Source organism: Vidua macroura, chromosome 12 (genome assembly GCF_024509145.1).
Source record: "Vidua macroura isolate BioBank_ID:100142 chromosome 12, ASM2450914v1, whole genome shotgun sequence".
Taxonomy (NCBI): domain Eukaryota; kingdom Metazoa; phylum Chordata; class Aves; order Passeriformes; family Viduidae; genus Vidua; species Vidua macroura.
Window position 1 is genome coordinate 11,871,283 of NC_071582.1, and position 20,711 is coordinate 11,891,993.

Consider the following 20,711-nt stretch of genomic DNA (forward strand, 5'->3'; position numbering starts at 1 on the left):
AACTACACAAACTGTAATTATTTTGAAAAACTAACACCATTACTACATATTTGCAGATTTAACAATTTTAAGAGATGTGTGCATGAAAGCATCATGATGCAGCAGCCCCAACCTGGGGACAGTCTGTGATACTGAGTGTCTGCAACATGTATCTTTCAATCTCATTAAAAAGAAAAATCCTGAAGTTTTGGGGTTTTTTTAAGATGGGTTTCCTGCACCACTTCTTTTAATTGGCATTTCTTTAGCATCCAAGGCCAGTAACAGAAATATCCCAATATCATCACAATTACTGCAATGTAAGTCTTGTAGCAGAGATTCATTAAAAAATTACACAAACTGAATAGTCTCAAAAGACAATGCTTTGCAAAAGAAAATAATTACTTACTACTTTGGGTGAAATCTTCTGCTGGATGCTACTACTTTTGCTGCTGCCATTGTCACTATTTAGCTCTGGAAACTCATCTTCATCCTAAACAATACAGAAATTAAGAATAAAAGGATGGAACCAAAATCACCTGAGAAGCATTGACTGAAACTGCTTAAGGTAAAAAACCAGATTGAATCCCTAAGTCCCACATAAGATAGAAGGGCTCTTGTGACACTAACAGAAAATAATGAAAAATTAAGAAAGCATTTCTGTATCCAAATAGAATTTTTTTAAGAAAAAAAATTTTACACCAAAATAAAAAATCCTGTTACAATTAGAGGGGATAAGCCAGCGAACATACCAGTTTCTATTTGTAAGTGAACAGAAAAAGTTACTTGAAGGCTGCTTGTCTAATTTGTCAACCACAGTGTTCTAAATTGCTGCACTTTCCACAACACCCAAATACAAGTCTCTTTCTGTACATGATGCAAGGATCATCTAGTAAATTAGTGACCTTGATTTACACTTCTTGGAGCCAGATATTTTGTAACTTCCCATTGAGAACATCACTTATTCCACACACAACTGGCACTGCTACTATGTGGGAAGAGTTTTCATACAACAGTACCTCAAAATACAGAGGTTCAGGACTCTGCTCTGCCCTGCTCGCCTGGCTTGTAGCTAAAGGTTTTTCATGTCGTTTCTGCAAAGTCTGCATTCTTTCTGAAGATGTGCTGTGGTCTCTGCATCTGAAACCAGACTGAGAAACACAAATGTGATTGGCATTTTGTAATTTCAATTTTTCAAGCTATGTACGTGCATGCACATTAAGCTTTCTCATCCCTGCTGATTACCAACTAGGTACCATTTTTTAGAGGGTAAATTGTGCTTTGGTGTTGTGAATTTTTTTTGTGGGGGCTTTCTGGTGGATTTTTTGGGTTGCTTTTTCTTTAAAGCCTGTACAAAAATTCTGTAGACAGTACCAGATTATTCCTCCCCCTAAAGATAATTAATCCTTAAGTTTGTAACTTAAAAAGGTTTCTTTTGGCCAAATATGAAGAAACTCAGGAGCTGCTGTGACTAACAGCCATGAACCCTGAGGAACTGTCTGTAACCATGATCACTCCAAAGAACTTCCTCCCACTACATAATTATTCTGCATGCAGTTACTGCCTTTTCAACACATTTTTTATGACAATGCCCATGCACACAATGCTCTAAAGGCCAGAGACAGCAGCATAGTGGTATAAGCATTCTTCTGTTTATTATGTGACAGGTTGGTGGAAACCCATGTGTAAGTGTTTGGCAAAAACCAGGGTATGACTTGAATTTCACATTTACACTTAGCTATTTCTCAAGAAAATTTCCTACAGATCTCATACCAATTTAGTTTCAACAGAAAATAGTTTCTAGAACAATTCTTCCTTGAGGTACAGTGAATTTGGCTGAGGCAACCTAATTTAAAACTTTTTGTGCCAGCTTTGTTTTTAAGTATCTAAAAAAACTGCCAGATTTAGAGTCTAAACTGTGACTGGATGAAAGAAAGAAAGTCTAGTTCTTCCTGCTCTCCCAATGCCATAAACTAACAATAGTGGCTTCTAAAGACTCTGATTTGACAGCAAGTTATAAAAAGATTCAGAACTGCTACACTGCCAGATACAAGCATCCACAAGCTTCTTTCTATAATAAACCCACAGTTACCAAACAGGAAGATTCAAAACAATTTAACAATTCCATCTAAAAACCTAAACAGGCCAAGCTGGCTCACATATGTTTGTACAACAGGCACGTTTATCCAAGGCTCCCACATGGAGCTCAGATTTTTTGTCTGCAATAACAGAGTTCAAGCAAAACCTATGTTTAAACAAGGCAAATGTTTCAGCTTTCTTTGTATTGCTCTGCATCACCTGCCCCAAAAAAATCTCTCAAAATTAGGAAAGCCACCTTCTCCTTTCTCCTCACATAATAACAGAAATCCTGTCCCAACTGAAAGAAGTCTCACAGGATATTCAAGCTTTAGCATAAAAGAATTTTAAGATATTAAGACATAATAAAAATGTTTAAAAATGGTATGCCAACGTAAATTTTAAAAAGAAAGTTTTGGAGACAACGTGAGTGAGAACACAGGATTCTAGTTCACTACCACATCCAAATCTTTCTTTAGAAAGTTTGAGATTTTTTTTCTTCTGAAGTGTGAATGGGTCAAAAACTGAACTAACTTTTCTACACCCACACTATCGTCATTTCACAGGTTACTTTATATATGCAATGTTCTTCCTAGGTAGATACAGATAAAGCACAGGCTATAGGCAGAGAACTGTCAAGGACATTAAATTACATATATATATATATGATATAGAGCTAGCTCACAAAACATACCAGTTAGAAATGTGCAAATGAGCAAATGTGCAACTAGACTTTAAGGTTCACTTTCTATACTGTTTTCATTAAATAGTTTTTGCATGTTAATTTTATAATTCCCTCCAAATTCCTTATTTTCCCATATTATAAGAAGGCCCAAATACTTCAATTGAGAACCACTGGCAGCATACCTGTGGATTATTTCTTTGCTCAGCTTGTCTTCCACCTCTAGAAAAGGTTGGAGTTTTTTCAATCCAAGGCTTTTTTTGAGTTGCTTGGGAATTTACATTAGTCCAACCTATACCAGCTGAAAGAGAATTGCCATCTATGAAAAATGGAATTAGTATCCAGCACATATCATAATGACTCATATGCACCAGAGCCAGGAACACCATCGTGATACAAATAAAGCTCCTGGAGAAAGTCTAATTCTCCTGTGACCACACTTACTTCCGTAGCTATTCTCAGATGTTGGCAGTTACCTTTATGGAACATTCAAGCTGCCAGAAATTGATCACCACAAAGTAGTGAGAAAGTAGTGAGAAATCTCATGTTCACAACCAGACCAATTTCTGTTCAGTCATAAATAGCAGTCCCTGCCACTACCTACTATTACCAGACTAAACAAGCTATTTGTCCATGGTACATGTAAAGCTTCTAAAAAGTATCAGTGCTTCTGAAATAGAGAATGAGAACTCCCTGGCTCTGCTACTTCCCAGGTATGAACTGCATCCCTAAAGGGTAAGGAAGCCTGAGGGCAAACTAAACAGCACAGCTTTGTGCAAATGCTTCCACTGGAGTCTCTAGCTTTTTTTTTTTTAACCCATTAAACCCATTTTTTTTAACCCATTAAAGATAGGCAGCTGTTATTTATTAGTAGTGATAGCTATATACTTGCTCATTCAGCAAGTAACAGGCGTCTTAGTGGAGGTGGCTGGAAATCACAGTAAAGACAGATCCTCTGAAGTATCTGATCAGTTAGAGCAGCATGCTGAAGTAGATGAAGAGGTATGTAAAGCAAAAATACAAATGTGACCCAGCCAAATTATTTAAACAGCTCACCAGTCAAGGCAATGCTTACTTGTATTTATTGATGGTTCTACAACCTGAAAAGGAAAAAAAAAAAAAATTTAGTAATTTTCATTGGTCTGTAGGCTACAAATATAGTTAAGTTGCTCAGTTATGTTTACATACATTCATTGCACATGAATCTGTACTTCTTGAAGCCATAGCTGCAGCCTGGTTATTGCCATGCTTAGGACTGCAATAGCCACTGTCACTGTCAATGTCTGCCTCACTTGCGCCCTGTTCACTGGAGGACTCTGCAGCAGGGTGAGAGGTTCTCCTGCGCCTGCCTTTGGATTTCCAAAGCATCGTGGAGGTGCTCTCAGAAAGTGACTTATTGGCTATATCTGAAGGAAAGTCTTCAAGAAACAAAAATAAAATTACTTGTGCAGGAATTGATAAGAGACATGAAAAAGCTACACATCATCAAAACAAATATAAAAAGCCAGTCTTTGCATTAAACCAGCACTGAATTTAAATTATGTCTAGGTCCAACTGTTATTGATAACAAACTCTTTCAAGAGTTGGCAAAGTCTCTGCTGGAGTACCATGTCACTGCAACATTATAAGGTGACATACTGAGAAGGTATCTGCAACCATCAGCGCCTTTTCTTCATTATCCTTTTGAGCTGCAAAGACTTCTCTTAAAAGCTGCTCTAAATCAGGTCCACCCTCTTTTAGAAAAGATGACAACTGACATGTAGTTCTAGTTATTTCATACACCCAGAACTTAAAAAACAAATTACCTGTTTGCTGTGATGCATCAACCAACAAAACAATCTTTGATCTGTTCTCAGGACCTGATGAACTGGTCTCCTTCTGAGTGGCGACATTTTTCACTGGAGGACGTTTACTTTTTATGTGCATCTGTAGCTGCTGTTGCTGCTTTCAGAGATTGCCCCACACACAAAAAAAGTTGATAAAAATGAGATATGTGCTTCCTGTGTAAAGATATTTTCTTTATACAGTTCTACTTAACTTATTTAAAAGCAGACTTACTTTTTGAATGACTGGTCCCCTGTTACTGCTTCTGCTCCGCTGAGTGGACAATGGAAAGACCTGGCCTGATGGGCTGGGACGCTCAGTGCATTCTGTAGTAACTGTACTTACAGCATTTGCTGTTTGAAAGGGTGCAGGATAGGGTGTAGGGAAAGGATGATAGAAACCCATGACCTGAGCACATGGTGCTGGCATCAGCTGATAGTAAGTATATTCTGTAGAAACAGGTGGCTGTGCAGATATTATAGGATAAGCAAGGTATGGTCCTGCAGGATTTGGGCTGGGTTGTTGCCATCTGATGTCATTGTTATATAATGGAAACTGTCTATAAAAAAAAAACACAAAAGGAAAGAAAACTGCTCAGTAAGTCTTCCACCTCTCAAAGAAAACTCAGGTCTTGATCACCCCTTCAGAAATAACAGCTCTATTATAAGAAGAACTCAACATATTCTTCACTAGTTATGTGAAGAAAACCGGATACAGCTACATGCAATACTGAATCAGCTACACGGCACCATGCCGTGTTTCACCATGGCAGGACCCAAGCTGGACACCCAAAGCTTTGCTTCATTCAGAGATTCAGATTAAAATCCTCCTGACTGCCCTAAACGATCCAAGAGCACAGCAGGTGACTTTGGGAAGGATTTGTACCAGACCTTCATAGCCAGGGAAAAAAAAAAGGCAACACAGAATATGATAGAAGAAAAGCAAAGGGAACAAAATAAGTAAAAGACTGAAGACAGAGAAACTTCCTCCTCATACATGAAGGGTTAAATATGAACAAAAACCTTAATACACAGCCCACAATCATTGACTCCTCTCAAGACTACAAGTTTAAACCCATTTAAAAATAGATCATCTTCCATGAAAATGATATTATTATTACCTGTTGGATTGATTTTCCTGTACAAATGGATAGCAAGTGATCAGGTAGCTAGGGATTGGAGTTGGTTCCATGCCATTAATTCCTCCACTGTCATTAGGAAGCGCCATTGGGATCATTAGTGTTTCTGGACCCTTCTTCTGAGGAATAAATGGTTCTACTTCAGCTGACAGCTTGACATTCTTAAGAGAAAAGAAAGAATGTCTTCATTAATTACAATCATAAATTGCTTGGGAAAATTTAGATTCATAAAGTTGTACGCAAAGTACCATGAACAGCAGGCAAATGGATGACAAGGCTACAGGATTTCTGCAGTAAACCAAGAGAAGTGGAAAACAGTTGGCAAGTGCTTATTGCATCCTTCCAATCAATGCAGGGTGTAATACAGATCACCAACATTTAGCATTTGTGTTAACCTTTACAACTGCAATGCAAACACTAATTAATTTAAAAGGGACTGAAGCCCAGATCTTGCAGAGGATATATGAGTTGGAGCACAGAATGAAACCAAATTAGCACTGTATGTGGAGCACAGTTGTGTAGGCTTTCAGAAGTGAAACCAACATATGGAAGACGTAGTAATGCCTGGCCTGCTCTACAAAACTGACCATGTTTCTAGGCAATTATAAAAAAGACTTTTCTGCACTAAACCATAGTTTAACTGCTAAGAGATGATGCACCACGGAAGAACCCTCCCCCAACATATTCTATCTGCTCAACTTGAACATATTTTAAAGTGTTAAGATTATGATTAAATGTGGTTATGAAGAAGGCTTAGAAATAAGTTTTAAACTGTGCTTTCAAAGAAAAATATCTCCCTCAATCCTGAAGGTATCCTTAGTTTAAGATGGTTTTGCTCACATTTTTGGTTTTGCACAACATAGCTGCATCTTACACCAAACAACGAAAAATGCTGCATTAAATAAGACAACTGCAGAACCAAAGAACCCTTAAATTCTATATTCCACTATAACTTACATTCAGATGAAAATCTTCTTTTTGTACAAATATTTCAGCCTAATTGTATGTGTCTCAGATTACTACCTCATGGAGTATCAAATACTAAGCAGATTTATTCTAAAGTAGACAAGGACTCCAGACGTTTTTCCTTCCATAGGCCTACAAAATAATCTCAAAGGTAACACATAACCAGTATATGCTCTTATAGTAGAAAAATGAAATCCTAAATGTTTACTGAGGACAGTCTTCTATCCTCGTTACTACCTCCAGAATATCCACGTGAGCTGAAACAGTTAAATGGGAGCTCTGGAAGTACCACAGCAAGTAGCCCCACATCTACTACATACTTCTCACTCCATGGCTTTGCTCTGTGTCACATCCACAGTCCATCCTGAGACAGCCTTCCCACCCAATATCTGAATCTCAAGTCCCCAGAACTTCTACTTAAATAAGATCCCATGTTGGTTTAACAGCATGGGAGTGGAAGAGGTGGGAAGGGCAAGTTCAAAAGTTTTTTTGAAAATACAGTTGTCCCAATGAAAAAAGTATGTCTTTCAAACTGACAAGACACACCATTCTTGGCAGGATAGTGTTTTTTTAGGGACCATTATGAAAATGCTTATGGCTATAATATGGATATATATAGATAGATAGATAGATGGATGGAATATAATATATGAAAGGATGTCCCATCCCTAGAACTGTTCAAGACCAGCTTGGTTGGGGCTTTGAGCAATGGTGTCATGGAAGGTGTCCCTGCCCATTGCAGGGGTATGGAACCAAACAATTTTTAAGGTCTGTTCCAATGCAGGGCAGTCTGATGCTGTAAGCACAGACACAGAAGTATCACTCCTGCTGTACAACAAGGTCTGCATTACAGCAGAACAATTACCTTCATATCAATTAAATGCATTTCTTTATCATGAGGGTGAACATTCTTTGCTTCTACAGTAACTCTTCTAATTCCTGAAGTTCCATTCAGAGGAAAAGTTGTGGGGCAGCTGCAGCAGCAGCACCGAACTTGTGCAACACAAATCAAACCCAGCTCTACTCAGAACTTCCTCTCTGGCCTCGGGCACATCCCTCAGCTGCCTTGTGACTCACCTACCCCTCTGCAAAGCTCCAAGGCATTCTCCTCAACACAAGAGAAAAACTTCTCATAATTTTTTTTTAAAAACTGTTTATGTACAGTGAACACATAATAAGTACCAGAAACACCAATACTGAAATCCCTCCCTGAAAGCTAAGAGGGCTTTTTCTATGCTATTTCAAGACTGTGAGGCAAAAATACTTGCTTAAGAATAGATTCACTGATGGTCTGGCCTAGAGAACTAGATCAGAGATTATTCTGAATTGGAAGAGACCCACAAGGGTCACTGAGCCCAGCTCTTTAATGAGTGGTCCATATGGGGATTGAACCCACAAGTTCAGCATCAGCAGCACCCTGCTCTAACCCATTGAGCAGTCAGAACGTTAAAGGAACACACCAAGGGCGCTTCATCCACGGAACACGCAGGAGTAAAACTAGGATGAGTGTTTTATAAATGTGGTATTCCTAAGGAAACACTGAAAACTGTCAAACAACTATTCCTAACCTGCTGGTCACTATCCTACCAACATGCCAAGTGAACTTCAGCCAAGATACTAAAAATAAACTAGTACTGGCTCAGAAAATAGTCAAAGCATTCTATTTGTCATTCACATTGGGACCAGATTTCCCGTTTTACGGATCCCTCCTATGTGGCTGTCTGCTCTTGCCCTTATTTGGGAGATTTACATGAAAATAAAAAAAATATTCTTTATTGACAAGTCTCTTGCAGAATGGTCTCATGACAATGATTTTTGTGATATTGTGCTATATCATCACTCATTATTAGGATTATGAGAGAACAGTCTTTCACATCAGATATTAGAAACAGAGCCGTAACTGATCCAAGCAGGAAGCGAGTGATTCCCATCTGCAAGGCTGCCATAGCAAAATGTTTCTTGTCAATTCTCAAATATAATCCCTACCTTACTTTTACATCCAAGGTGGATTGGATAAAATTTGACTTATTTAAATCTGTCCAACAAAAAGGGTATGTTGGGGTTTTTGTTTGTTTGTTTTAAATTTATTAAAAACTTCCACAGGACTCAACACTCTCATGCGATTTCATGATTTTAGGAAAATAATTCACATTATTCTGCTTGGTTTTATCAGGTTCAAACAATTCAGAGATGCCCAGACTAGAAAGATGACTTTAATTCTTCCTTTCCTGTTGTCCAGTCCCTTATACAGGTTATGATTACTATTGCTATGACAGAGCAATTACCTGATATATTTAATTATCATTTTCTGTACAGCTCAAAACAAGTTTAGCTTACCTGTAATGGTAAAATAAAACACAGTAGATCTCGTAATCATGAACACATATGGGTGCATTTGAAAGTTAAATCCTTTTCTTGCTTACAGAACTTGGGGAGTGTCTGCTATTTAAAGGAATCAAAACTGTATTTCACATACCTCTTACATGCATTATACCTTAAACACTTCTCTTGCGCAGTTTAGTCTGCACCTACAGGTTTGGTTGGTTTATGGCAGTTGGGTTTTTTAATCCTTTCAAGAAACTTGTTTTGGCAAAGGATTTAGGGCAAACCTCTGTTTTCAGATTCTGCATTTATTTCTGTAATGCACACACACATATATATGCCAATTCATCGAAATAGCAATTGAAAACTTAGAAACCTCAGTACAGGTGTTTCAAAATCATTCTGCAAGCATAATACATCCAATTCTCACATAACTTAAACATTTCACTAGACAACATGGCCCCATTTTCGCTTTGGGGTAGAAAACAAAAGGCAGCTCAAGGGTATTACCAACTAAACTAAATTAACTTCAACATATTGCTTCCTTAGAACATTTTACCAGTCTTTCAAAAATATTTCAAGAGTTCTGTGTTACACAGGCTGTGTCTTCAGATGAGGGCAGTAAACTTACCAAACTTAAAGCAGAAAGGGGAAACAAATGTACTAAGTCAGGTCAGACTGCTAACCAAACCAAAACATCAATAGAATTAACTCTCCAGGGTGATTCTCCAGACATCTCAGCACATTTCACAGATGGCCAGTGGTTTCATTGGACAAGTGAGGGAAACAAAAAAGCAACGCTAAGTAATTTGTCCAAAGTTATCTTAGTAGATCTTTTTAGGACCATAGATTTCTCAGCTAGGAGGAAATGTTGGTGAAGACAGACAGCAAAGTACCTCCTCTTTTTGATAAATGGCCTTCTTCCTTCATAGTGTAAGGAGAAAAACTGAAACAAAAAAAAAACCTTATTGATCAATTTAGTATCAAGTAAAGGTGATGCTAATTTCTCACTGCACTGGACAAACAGAAGGTATCTCCTACTGAAACTTGTAATTTCTTCTAACAGGAAAGGCTCCTTTGGTGAGCTACAGAAACAACAATGCCAAAGAAGCAGTTTGGTGGCGGGTTTGGTTTTTTAAATACTGACATGCTTAAGACTCAGTGGATAATGCAACCAATAACAGATGAAGTAAACTCCAGAACACAAGACAAGCTCCTTTTTGTTTCAGAAGCAAACAGGAAAATGAATAAAAGAAAGTGCATGCAAATGTATGTGAACACAATTCCTCAGAGATTTCACCCACACAGTACAAGTGGAGTGCCAAGTGCACACGAACAGCACAGACAGGACTGATCATGCCACTGGTTTGTAACCACAGACAAGAAAGATTTGTCAAACACAAAAAGATATGGGAGAAGGCTGCTACACTTCCCCTAATCCTTACAGAGCACTTGTGATACAAGCTTATGCTTTAACTGCTCTCACAGTATTGAGATTTATTCTAGTCTGCATCCTCTAAAACAAATTAGTGCTTTGCCACTGCCATCAGTAAATGCAAGATCAGGCCTTAATACAAAATAGTATGTGGTTTGATCACGCCATCTAAAAGCAAACACTGAAACTACTGCACCACCAAACTTATTTTTGACTTAAACTTTTTCATGTTTGCTCAACCTTTCACATCACAAAACCAAACAAAGCTTTATTGAAATCAACCTTTGATAACCAAACTCAATTCTAAATATAAATTTAAGTCATGCTGAAACATCAGATTTTCAATCAGCTGCCTATTAATGGATACACACCCCTTCAAAAGAAACCAAGATTTAGACAGAAGCGTCTTTTGTAGATACCCCTAGTTTCAATTTACAAAACGTTTTGCAGTAGCTCATTACATATTTCAGTCCAACAATTACAAGTCTTTCAAGACAGCACATATACTGAAGAGCTCCTTTGTTTCCTATATAAAAGCTACTGTAGTCATCAACAGCTGCAAAGACAGAAGATGACACAAGCAGGAACAGACTGGTAAACTTTGTCCTATAGTTATAGCACTGTACATTTAATCTTAGAAAAGTTTTTGTTCATTGTAGCCTAATATCATTCAGCATTTTCCCTTAAATAGGATCTCTGTCATCCTGCTCTCAGAGGAGAGAGCTTAGATATCAATCTCACCATTTACAGGGTGAGAAAATAGACACAGATGCCACATCTCAGAGGGCTATAATAAAATCAGCTGTTTTACTGTCTCAAAGTCTGGAAACAAGAAGTTTCATCCCAAACTAAAATAAAAACATAGCTCAAACTTTTGAGGATTTTTTTTAAAGAAAAACAAACCTGTTTCTGAATTCTGGATTTCATCATTTAAATGCCATGTTAGTAGTAAGGCAAGTCACAGTTCATCTATTTTAAGATAAACTTTACAAATATGGAAGTCATTGTTTCTATAATTAGTTGCTTCTAAGTGGCAGATACCTCGGGAATGGTAAATATGCAGTCCAACTGGAAACACCAGCAGCAGGCCATTTAACGAAGCACAAAATGTAATCTTCCCTATTTACATTTAACATAGTCATTTCAACACAGCACTTAAAGCAAATACACTGTGAAGTGACTCTTTCCCTTTTCCCTCAGCTCATAGAAAGGGAATTGTGCATAATTCGCTTCCCTTTCACAGGATTAAGTATCATGTTCAGAACATAACAAAGCTAAACATTTTTACCTATATATACAGAACAAGCAAGTGGCACAACATGACAAGCTGGCATGTTTAAACTCAAAGCCAGAATATTCTAAGAAAAAAAAAAAAAAAAAAGGGGGGGAAACTAAAATTTAATACTCATACAAAGCTTGTCCAAAGACAAAAAAAAGCTACCAAAAGGATCCTCTTCACTTACCTACTTTACAGCATTTAACAGTACAAACTTCTAAACTCATGCTATCCAAATGAAGTAGTAATATTTGAGTGCTTTGTAGACAGTGTACTAAAAGGATTAATCCAACCTATTTATGCAAATCAGTTTCCTGATCTCCACAAACTAGTCAACGATAAATAATTTTGTGCTCAAACAGTTAAGATATTAATGGAATCACGTCAATAACATTTAAATTCACCAAAGAACATATTCTAAAGTAAGACAACACAAAACGCAAAAAATCCAAAACTGTTCTGCACTCTCAAGATTCAAAAGAAAGCAATGTACAGGAAACCAGATATTTTCCTCAGCTGAAAAATCTGCCATGGGTAAGAAACATTGAAGGAAACTGGGCAGGATAAAAGAGCACAAAACATTGATCTAGATCCACTTCTATGACAATCATGTTATCAAGCCACTTGTTGAGTGGTCACGAATAGCAGAGGTAAGCAGAACAGGCTGTCTTTAAGCAATACTAAAACAAAACACAGGTCACTGATTTTGCAACTTCACCTGATTTCTCAACTGTACTAAAGGAACCAACTGTCTTAATCACAGAGCAAAAGTGTAAGACTGAGAAAAATCAAAGCACAGCAGTACCTTTGAAAGGGGAAGTTGTTTCTCTTTAGTTTTCTGCCATATTCTGCTTAAACAGAAAGAACATCATCTGCTGAGTTTTCTCTCTTGTAGGAAAATAACTGCTGACACCCATACACTTTTTAATGGGAAAAATTTTATTCCTAGTGTAGACAGAAGTAAACTTACACACCCACTACAAAAATGACAACTATTCCTATCATAAAATAATTGTGTTTAAGCAGCTTTACTCCGTTTTCATCTATGTCAGCTGCCAAAATATCACTGAGCATATTATAACAAGTAATATCAGAAGTTAGGTAACAGAAACCTTTAAGGCAATCCAAAATCAACATCTTTTTTATCAATTAGGTGTCCAAATGATCTTGCAACAAGAAATCTCATACTGATTCACTAAACCAACGCCACAAAACTCTGTTTACCCAACAGAAGCATTTGTGATCTCCCTTTACTCTTGAAATAACCACGCTAACACAGCATAATAGTCCTAGCTGTCCATACTCCAATTTCACAGTAGTTACTCCTATAAGCACATACAGTTACTACACTGTGCCTGAGAGAGCATTCTGCAGGAAAGGAAGGAGAGAACGAGTACTGCTAACACACATTTGTAGGCTTTAATACTCATTTATCAGATGCCATGCAGTACAGGCACAGAAAGGAGCCCAAATAAAGAAAAAATTGCTCCCAAAACTGATGCAACCTTACCAAACACTTACACTGGTAACAAATGATTGCATTCAATTCTTACAGCACAAAAGCTTCAAATCCAAAGCATCTAGGAGTCTCCTAATCAAGATGCTACTGTATAATGAGTAGACAAAAGCAACAGGATTGTTGAATCATTTTAGAAACTCATCAGGTATTAATTATTTGTCTGCCTAGAAGACTTACTAGGGGATAAGGAACCAACAGGACCTGATACGCAGCAAACATAATAAACAAGATGATTCCTGCTTCAGAGCTTAACTACACCTTCAAGTTAAAATACTGCACTTAGTTAAGACAATCACCCAGAGTCAACACTTTATACTGTAAATAACATAACAGCTCTCTGTTTTCATTAAGTATTTGACAGATGAAAAGAAAGTGGTTTGATAAGGACACGTGTGTGAACCTCCAGTACTGAAGAGCTCAAGCAACGAGGAATAAATATTTCACAAGTGTACTGCAGTACTAATTGCAAATGCAACAAAGGGGGGGGGAAAAAAACCCCACCATACCAAAATCCAAGATTTTAAAGCAAAAAGTACCACAGATTGGACTAATGTAAATTTTACAGAATAAGATCAGGTTTTCTCCATGAAAGCAAATAAAAAGCATAAAAAAAAATTAAAATCATTATCACACCAGAAAGCCCAGGAAGAAAGCCATAGTGGGAGTCACACAGTAATAAGACACACTGTTCACAAACTTCCTTAGATATATGTACAGAATGAAAAGCAGTAACAGAGTACATTATTAGTCATTATCTACTTTGCTACAGGAACCTGTGTTATTTTATTCCTTAACCCTACTATTAGAATCCGTGGAGACACCAAAGCTGAAAAGTAGGAAACAAAGAGCTGCAAATCACCGATTTTCAACACATTCTGCTGAAACAGAAGCTTAGAAGTAGTATCAGGCTCTAACAGATGACATCATTCATGTCAGATGCATCTTTTAGAACTACCTCCTGATGATGAAATGTTTTATTGCACATATGTAACAAATCATATAAATTCTTAAGTCCTTGCTTCTGTTTCTTCATACCTACACAAATAATAGCTCATAAGAATAATGCAAACTGATTACCTCACAAAGCCAAGTTTAATATGGAAGAAAAAAATATAGCAACCTGTAGAATTGGTGAGCTACACCCACTCAGCTATGAGGAGACCATCAGCTGTGTCCTATCACTTAAAACTTCAACCCAACCGTGACATTTACAGGATTTCAACAAGAGTGACACCTCGATTGTGTTGCTAAGTCCTCAAAGAAACCTGTTTCTTTCTCAAGAAACCAAGTCTCTACTAAAGACCAGGCAGGCTTAAACTAAATGTCACTAACTGCAATACTTCCCTAAGCTCGAAACAAAGCCTGAAGGAACAGGGGAGCAAAGAATAGACCCGAGTTTTGAATTCCCTTGGAATTCCCAGGGGAGCCGCTCCCGGGTTCCCGGCTCCCCCGGACAGCCGGGCCGGGCGCGGCCTGACGCCTCCCGCCCGGGGAGGGGACGGCGGCGGCGGACACACACCGAGCTCCCGCTTCCAGCCCGGAGAACGCCCTTGCTGCACCTCCCGAGGGCCGCTCTCCGCCGGGGCGGGGCGGCGGCTCCTCACGGCCGGTCCCGGTGCCCCTCACGGCCGGTCCCGGCTCCCCCCGCCCCGCAGGCCGCGAGCCGCGCCCCGCCCAGCGCTGCGCTGCCCGCCGCTCGGCCGCTGCCGACGGCCCTGCCGGGGCTGACACGGCCGGGCCGGGCCCGCTCCGCTCCGCTCCCCGGCCTCACCGCCGCCCCTCCCGCCGCGGCTGCTCGAGCTCCCTTCGTACCTTGTCCGCTTTGTCCATGGCTCCAGCTGCGCCAAGCGGCGGCTCTAATGAGGGCGGCGGAGGGCCCGTGCCGCCTCCCCCATGGCGCTGCTTCCCCCGCCGCGCTCCGCACACGCCCGGAGCGGCGCCGGCCCCGCTCGCGGTTATCACGGGAACCGGGACCGGCTACGCCACGGCCGGGGCGGGACGGGCGGCGGGGAGGGACCAGCTGAGACGGAAGCCGGGCGGGCTCAGGCTGGGAACGCCTTCGCTCCCCGCCACGGCGGGCGTTCCCCTGCCGCGTTCCGTCCGCCCGAAAACAAGCGAGGCCGTGACACAAACGTTGCGGAAACCCGCGGGAATAAGCGCGGGGAGCGTTGTTCCCCCCGCCCGGGTCGTTTCGCCTGCGGCGAGCCAGAGCGGCAGGTGCGCTGCGGGCCCGTCTGCTCGCGGGCGGCGCCGGGGGAGGCTCAGGCCGACGGTGTCCTTGAAATTATCTGGAACACCGAGGGAAAAAAAAAAAAAAAAACTAAAACCCCTGTGATTTATTTAGAGGCAGAACTCTAAAAATGTCGCACCAGCGTCTGGAGTGCAGGGCTGGGCTGTGGGGCGGGTCCCGTGTGTGCAGGGACTGGGGCGGCAGCAAAGCGGGGAGATCCTGAGACGCGAGGTTGGGCACAGCTTGTGTGACGTTCCTTTATTTTGCTGCCCTGCTGTAAAGTGGTGAATTAGGAGTAACGCCAGCGAAACCCGTGAGATCACGTTCACCTCGAGCCAGGAGAATGGGAAATGCATGTAGGAGCCGGTGCTGCACAACAACACATGATCCCGTACGTGTGTTCTGCAGGGGATGTCCCCGCATTTCATTACGCTAATAGGTCTGCTGCCTTGGGTTTAATGGAAATAAGGCATGATTTATTTACAACTTGGTTGATTCATGGCAAGGGGGGAAAAAAAGCAGAACTAGACTAAGTACCTTTGTGAAAGAAAAATACAAAGGATATCCCAGATCAGACTCTTGAGCGCTTCCAGGTGAAATACATTATAAAAGTATTACATATTAATGCATGACTCAGGTTCCTGCTTGATAGAGGTTATTTTGAGGAATAAATGGCTTGCTTTTTAAAGAAACAAGTAAGAAAGCCTGAAAGTATCCAAATTTGACAGCAGTAGAAGCTATCAAGAATGTCTTGACAGACCAATCTTGCTATAGCTTCCTAGATTGAACCTTCGTTTTATAATTAATCTTTCCAGATTTATGATACCACATAACAAATTTTCCTATGTTATAAAAGTTTTATTTATTGGATAAACCAACATAATCTATTTGTACTTTCTTTGGAGTTGCTCTTCACCATTAAAACTTCATATGTAACACATGGGATTATGAAGAGGGCTATTGCATTGCACAGCAAGATCTCACCTTGTGAACAGACGAGACAAACAGAATTGTGCAGACTGTCACTGCCTTCTGTGCTATTCCATCCACATCAGCAGGATCACCGTCTAAGTGTAACTTTTGCCTAGATGTCTGCAACATTACATATGTTCTGTGATTTAAGTTTTCATGAGATTAAAGTACACAAAATCATAGGTCCCATTGAGCATATGGGAAAGGGAATGGGCCAGGTTGTAATCCCAATTAAACTGAACTTTCAGGTTTCTACTAACTTCAGTGAGGACAGTGTTTTACTACCAGTGAAGAGAACAGGAGAGCTGCTGCAGTGTCCTAACTGATACAGAAACCTCATCTGAACGGGAAAAGCTGCAGCAGTTGTATGCTTTATATGCACTTCTGTAACCCAGAACTTCTCTTGACAAGATTAAATGGTCAGCAGAACTCACATACGTGTTTATAATGCTGGGAAGCCATTTCAAGGTGGTAAGACAGACTAATTTGAGGTTATGAGGTTATGTTCCCAGGGGCTTTTACACAATGAGATTTGTTATTTCAACACAAGAAGTCACGAAAGTAAAACTGGGTCTTAAGCTGGTTGTACACAGAGCTTTCAGCTGATGCAATGGAACAGCATTTCATCAGTAATTGGTGAACTTAAATATGAGATGGAAATCTACAGATAAATAATTATGAAACATAAGCTACCTAAACTTCATCTCACTTAACAAATCTCTACTGAGAAAAATGTATTTCATTCCCAGTAGTTGAATGTGTTTTGCTTATTTGTGTGAAATTTGGTAGATTTACTTCAAACTTAATCACTTTTCATCTCCAAGTAATGTGGGAGAACTTGCCTGACTGGACAGAAAACAGTGAAAAAATCCCACTGAAACAACTGGAACAATCGTCTTCTTGTATTAGCACACCAGTGTTTCAGTGTGGAATGCAGCTTGATTTGTTCAAATTGATGCTGACCATGGAATATATATTATGACATTTGTTTAAGATAGTTACTGTGTTTTTAAAAAATAATGACTCATTATGGCAAGGCTGTCCGTTATGAAATTCTTCTTTTGTTCCCAAGATACATACCAACAGAAAGGTCACACTTGAAAGGGCTGTTATGCACACTCAAATAACAGGAATGTCTAAGATCTAAACTGGGCAGTGATTAAATAGACATCAGATCTACATGAATCTATACAATATACATAATACAGAAAGTCATGTTGGGTGACCTGAGTGGCCACTCACGTGAAAAAAACTCAAGTCTCCCATAAAATTTAACTGTGTTATCACCAAAAAGAAAAACAAACCAAAGCACTCAGAACCAGTTATGTTAGATCCTCTATCCACAGCTATCACAAATACGCCAGGGTATCTGGTTACAACATCATCTTGATCGAGTGTTGTGTAAGAGAATTCAGTGATGTCACAGTTCTTAAGGAAGCCATCAAAAAATTCTACAAACCCTGTTGAATTTTAAAACACTTGGTGGCTGCACATGGTTGAATTTTAACATCCTTCGTAGCTGATTTTTCATACTCAATCATAAGGGTCCAGTTCTCAAACCTGGCAGTTTGTAAACAATTATTGCTACTTCTTTGCTGCAAGACAGAGTAAGTGAATAGTTCCAAGCAAAAATGATGGTTGAACCCAGCAGGTGCCGACTGCAATTTTGCTAGTAAGTTTTTGACTTTATTGCTGCATCTACTGGGTAGTGGAGATATCCTTCCTGAACACAATGGAGGAAACAAATCAAATTAAGAAGAAAATCTAGGTCAACACAAAAATAAAAAATGGGAGACTAAACCAAAATATCTCAGCAATATGGAAAGGCACTTGGGAATGACTGTATTCAGAATTCAAATCATAGAATTACAAGCAAACCTAACAGCACATCTGTGGCTACTCACACCTTACTTATATGGGCTCTGTTTACATCTAGTGGGTACAAAGTCCTGTGGAACACAAGGATGTGATTACACCTGTCTCACTGAAGTCAAGGCAGCTTATATGGAAAGCTTGAACATTTGTATAGGCTTAATGGCACTGGCATGGAAGCATGAAATAAGGGTTGCTCAGTAACATCCTCCACCTGATGTCCAGGCAGGCTCAGACCGAGCTCCATGGCAGCAGCACCACCTGAGCAGGGACTGCAGCAGCACTAGTGGGGCTGGAGGCTGCCGTGGTGAGCAAGTGGAAAAGGCAGCAGGAAAAAAAGCAGACTCCAAAATGACAGTTTTACTGGCCTGGGAGTAAAATCTTCAGCATAATTACTGAAAAAGACAAGTACACAAAGCGAAGTGTATCTTGGCAAATAAAAGCGTATCTGGCGAGGGGACGTGTGGTGTCCTGCACAGGCAGCCACAGCAGGGAACAGAACTGGAACCAAAGTGGGAAGGTGAGCTGGGAACTACTCCAGGAACCTGAGAATCACGATTCCAATAGCGATTACTGCCTGGCAGCAGGCGAGTGAGCCCAGCACTCCCACCGAGAGCAGCTGCAGAGAGAGGCAGCAGAGCCAGCCAGGACAGAGCTGCCATGCAACTCTTCCTAACACGGCCAGGAAAGGATTAGCCCTTACTCTTGCTCACTCGTATTACATCTAAAATTTAGCACTACATATGCAATTATTCTATCACAGATAGTTTGCAATCTACCTTACCACACAGAGGTATTTAAGATGGTGATAATCCTTTCTTAATATCTTAATTAACATTTAGTTGACTAGCTTGTAATGTAGTTTACCTAGTTCACTAACCTGGTCCTAAAATACATTTTTAGCACTTTGAAGATAATAAAGTAACAGCTACACTTTTATATTTAAATTCCATATTACCATTTATATAAAGAAATTTAGTTCTGTACTTAGGCTGTATTTTTCAGAAAGCAAGCAAGGGGTACTGTCCCAAGTGATGTCATTTTACTCTACTCCATACATACACAGTTCCTACTCAATTCACTACTTCTCAAAGAAAAAAATATGAAAATACAATCTTCAATTACAGACATAATGTTTTACAGCTGACAACTCCTGAGTAATTATGAAATCAGTTTATTTACAGACTAAAATTCAAATAACTTCATTATATTATTCTGCTTGGTGCATTTCAGCTGCCTTGCCATTTTTCTGGGGTTTGTTGTTGTTCAATGTATTTTCAGGCCTATTTAAAAGGAAAATAAATTGGTTTCAGATCCAATCCGTTAGAATAGGACTTTGAGACGCACAAAGAATACATTCCTTTAAAGTATGTTTGACTAAAAATAATAGTAAAAATCTAAAATGCAGACATAGCACCCACATCCTCCCAGATTTGCCTGTTGTTCAGATTTAATGCATAAGCTGCCAGCAACTCAAAAGAAGGGTTTATATATACACAGCTTAATCACTAAAAGAACATTAAAAGAACATTAAAATGTTCTTTTGCAAACAGTGTTATGTTAACTAGCTAGAATGCCAGTTTATCTTGTACCAGCAGCAACAAGGGGTATATAAAATCACCCGAGAAGTTGTGACAAGTGTGGGTCTGACAATTAACAACAATTGCAGAAATTTAATGATTGGACTTGAGACTGAGAACGCAGCGAGGCTGCTTACGATGTCTCAAACAACCTGCGGTGCAATGGTGTTTCTTGGGAAAAAAAAATCATTCACCCTCTTCCTTCAAGTGCTTGCTCACTTTTCCTGAGGAGACAGAAATGACATCAGAACCAGATCTACCAGGGACTATAGGTGGGCTATAGCAACTGTTGGTGATTTCTGCTGCAGTTGGATGATAACAGAGCTCCTCAGTATTTCCCCAGAGAAAATCTTCATCTTCCAGGTTAAGAATTGTGAGAACTCAGAAAAGGGGTAGAATCCCTTAGGGATTATATAAGTCTTCCTTATGTGTCTAGAGCATAGATGCTAAGGCACTGTACACATGAGTAAGACCTGAACTATGCCAAAACACACAACCATTTCTTAGAGGTAGACTGACCCTTTTTCTGTCTAAAAAACATTGCTAGCTCTTACTGTTCAGACTGACAGTCCTTCACTACTTGGACTAGTCCTAAAACAATTAATCCTTCAGAACAAAAAGATAAAACAATGGAAGTAGATGGCCATGACAAGATTTACTGCAGTATTCCCATTTCCTTCTTGAAAAAAATCAAAAAATACCAAAATGCCTCCCCAGCAGACATAGCTGGGATGGAAAAGGTTACATCAGGTACAACAGACAAAGTCAAGAAGACTTTTATTTTCAGTGATTTTAAGTTTATGGACAGTTCTCTTTTCCCCCCTCCTTTAGAATAGAGGAGTT

General features: G+C 39.6%; 1 protein-coding gene and 1 long non-coding RNA gene across 3 annotated transcripts in view; one reads left to right on the forward strand and one right to left on the reverse strand.

Moving 5' to 3' along the window:
• The window catches only part of SECISBP2L (SECIS binding protein 2 like), a 28,088-nt gene extending 12,927 nt beyond the window's left edge, over positions 1–15,161 (reverse strand). The window contains exons 1-9 of one of the 2 annotated variants that reach the window (XM_053988800.1): positions 15,027–15,161; positions 5,679–5,857; positions 4,793–5,117; positions 4,540–4,678; positions 3,923–4,152; positions 3,810–3,834; positions 2,920–3,035; positions 996–1,127; positions 386–469 (exon numbers count right to left, since the gene is read on the reverse strand). In XM_053988800.1, coding sequence (XP_053844775.1) covers positions 386–469; positions 996–1,127; positions 2,920–3,035; positions 3,810–3,834; positions 3,923–4,152; positions 4,540–4,678; positions 4,793–5,117; positions 5,679–5,857; positions 15,027–15,044 — 1,248 coding nt within the window. In that variant the 5' untranslated portion in view covers positions 15,045–15,161. The remainder of the gene's footprint in view (positions 1–385; positions 470–995; positions 1,128–2,919; positions 3,036–3,809; positions 3,835–3,922; positions 4,153–4,539; positions 4,679–4,792; positions 5,118–5,678; positions 5,858–15,026) is intronic. The other variant, XM_053988801.1, reaches the window with a different exon arrangement.
• Positions 15,162–15,751: 590 nt separating this feature from the next.
• Positions 15,752–17,409, forward strand: LOC128813574 (uncharacterized). Its single transcript, XR_008439088.1, has 2 exons — positions 15,752–15,835; positions 16,665–17,409. It is a non-coding gene; the product is annotated as an uncharacterized LOC128813574 (long non-coding RNA).
• Positions 17,410–20,711: the final 3,302 nt, after the last annotated feature.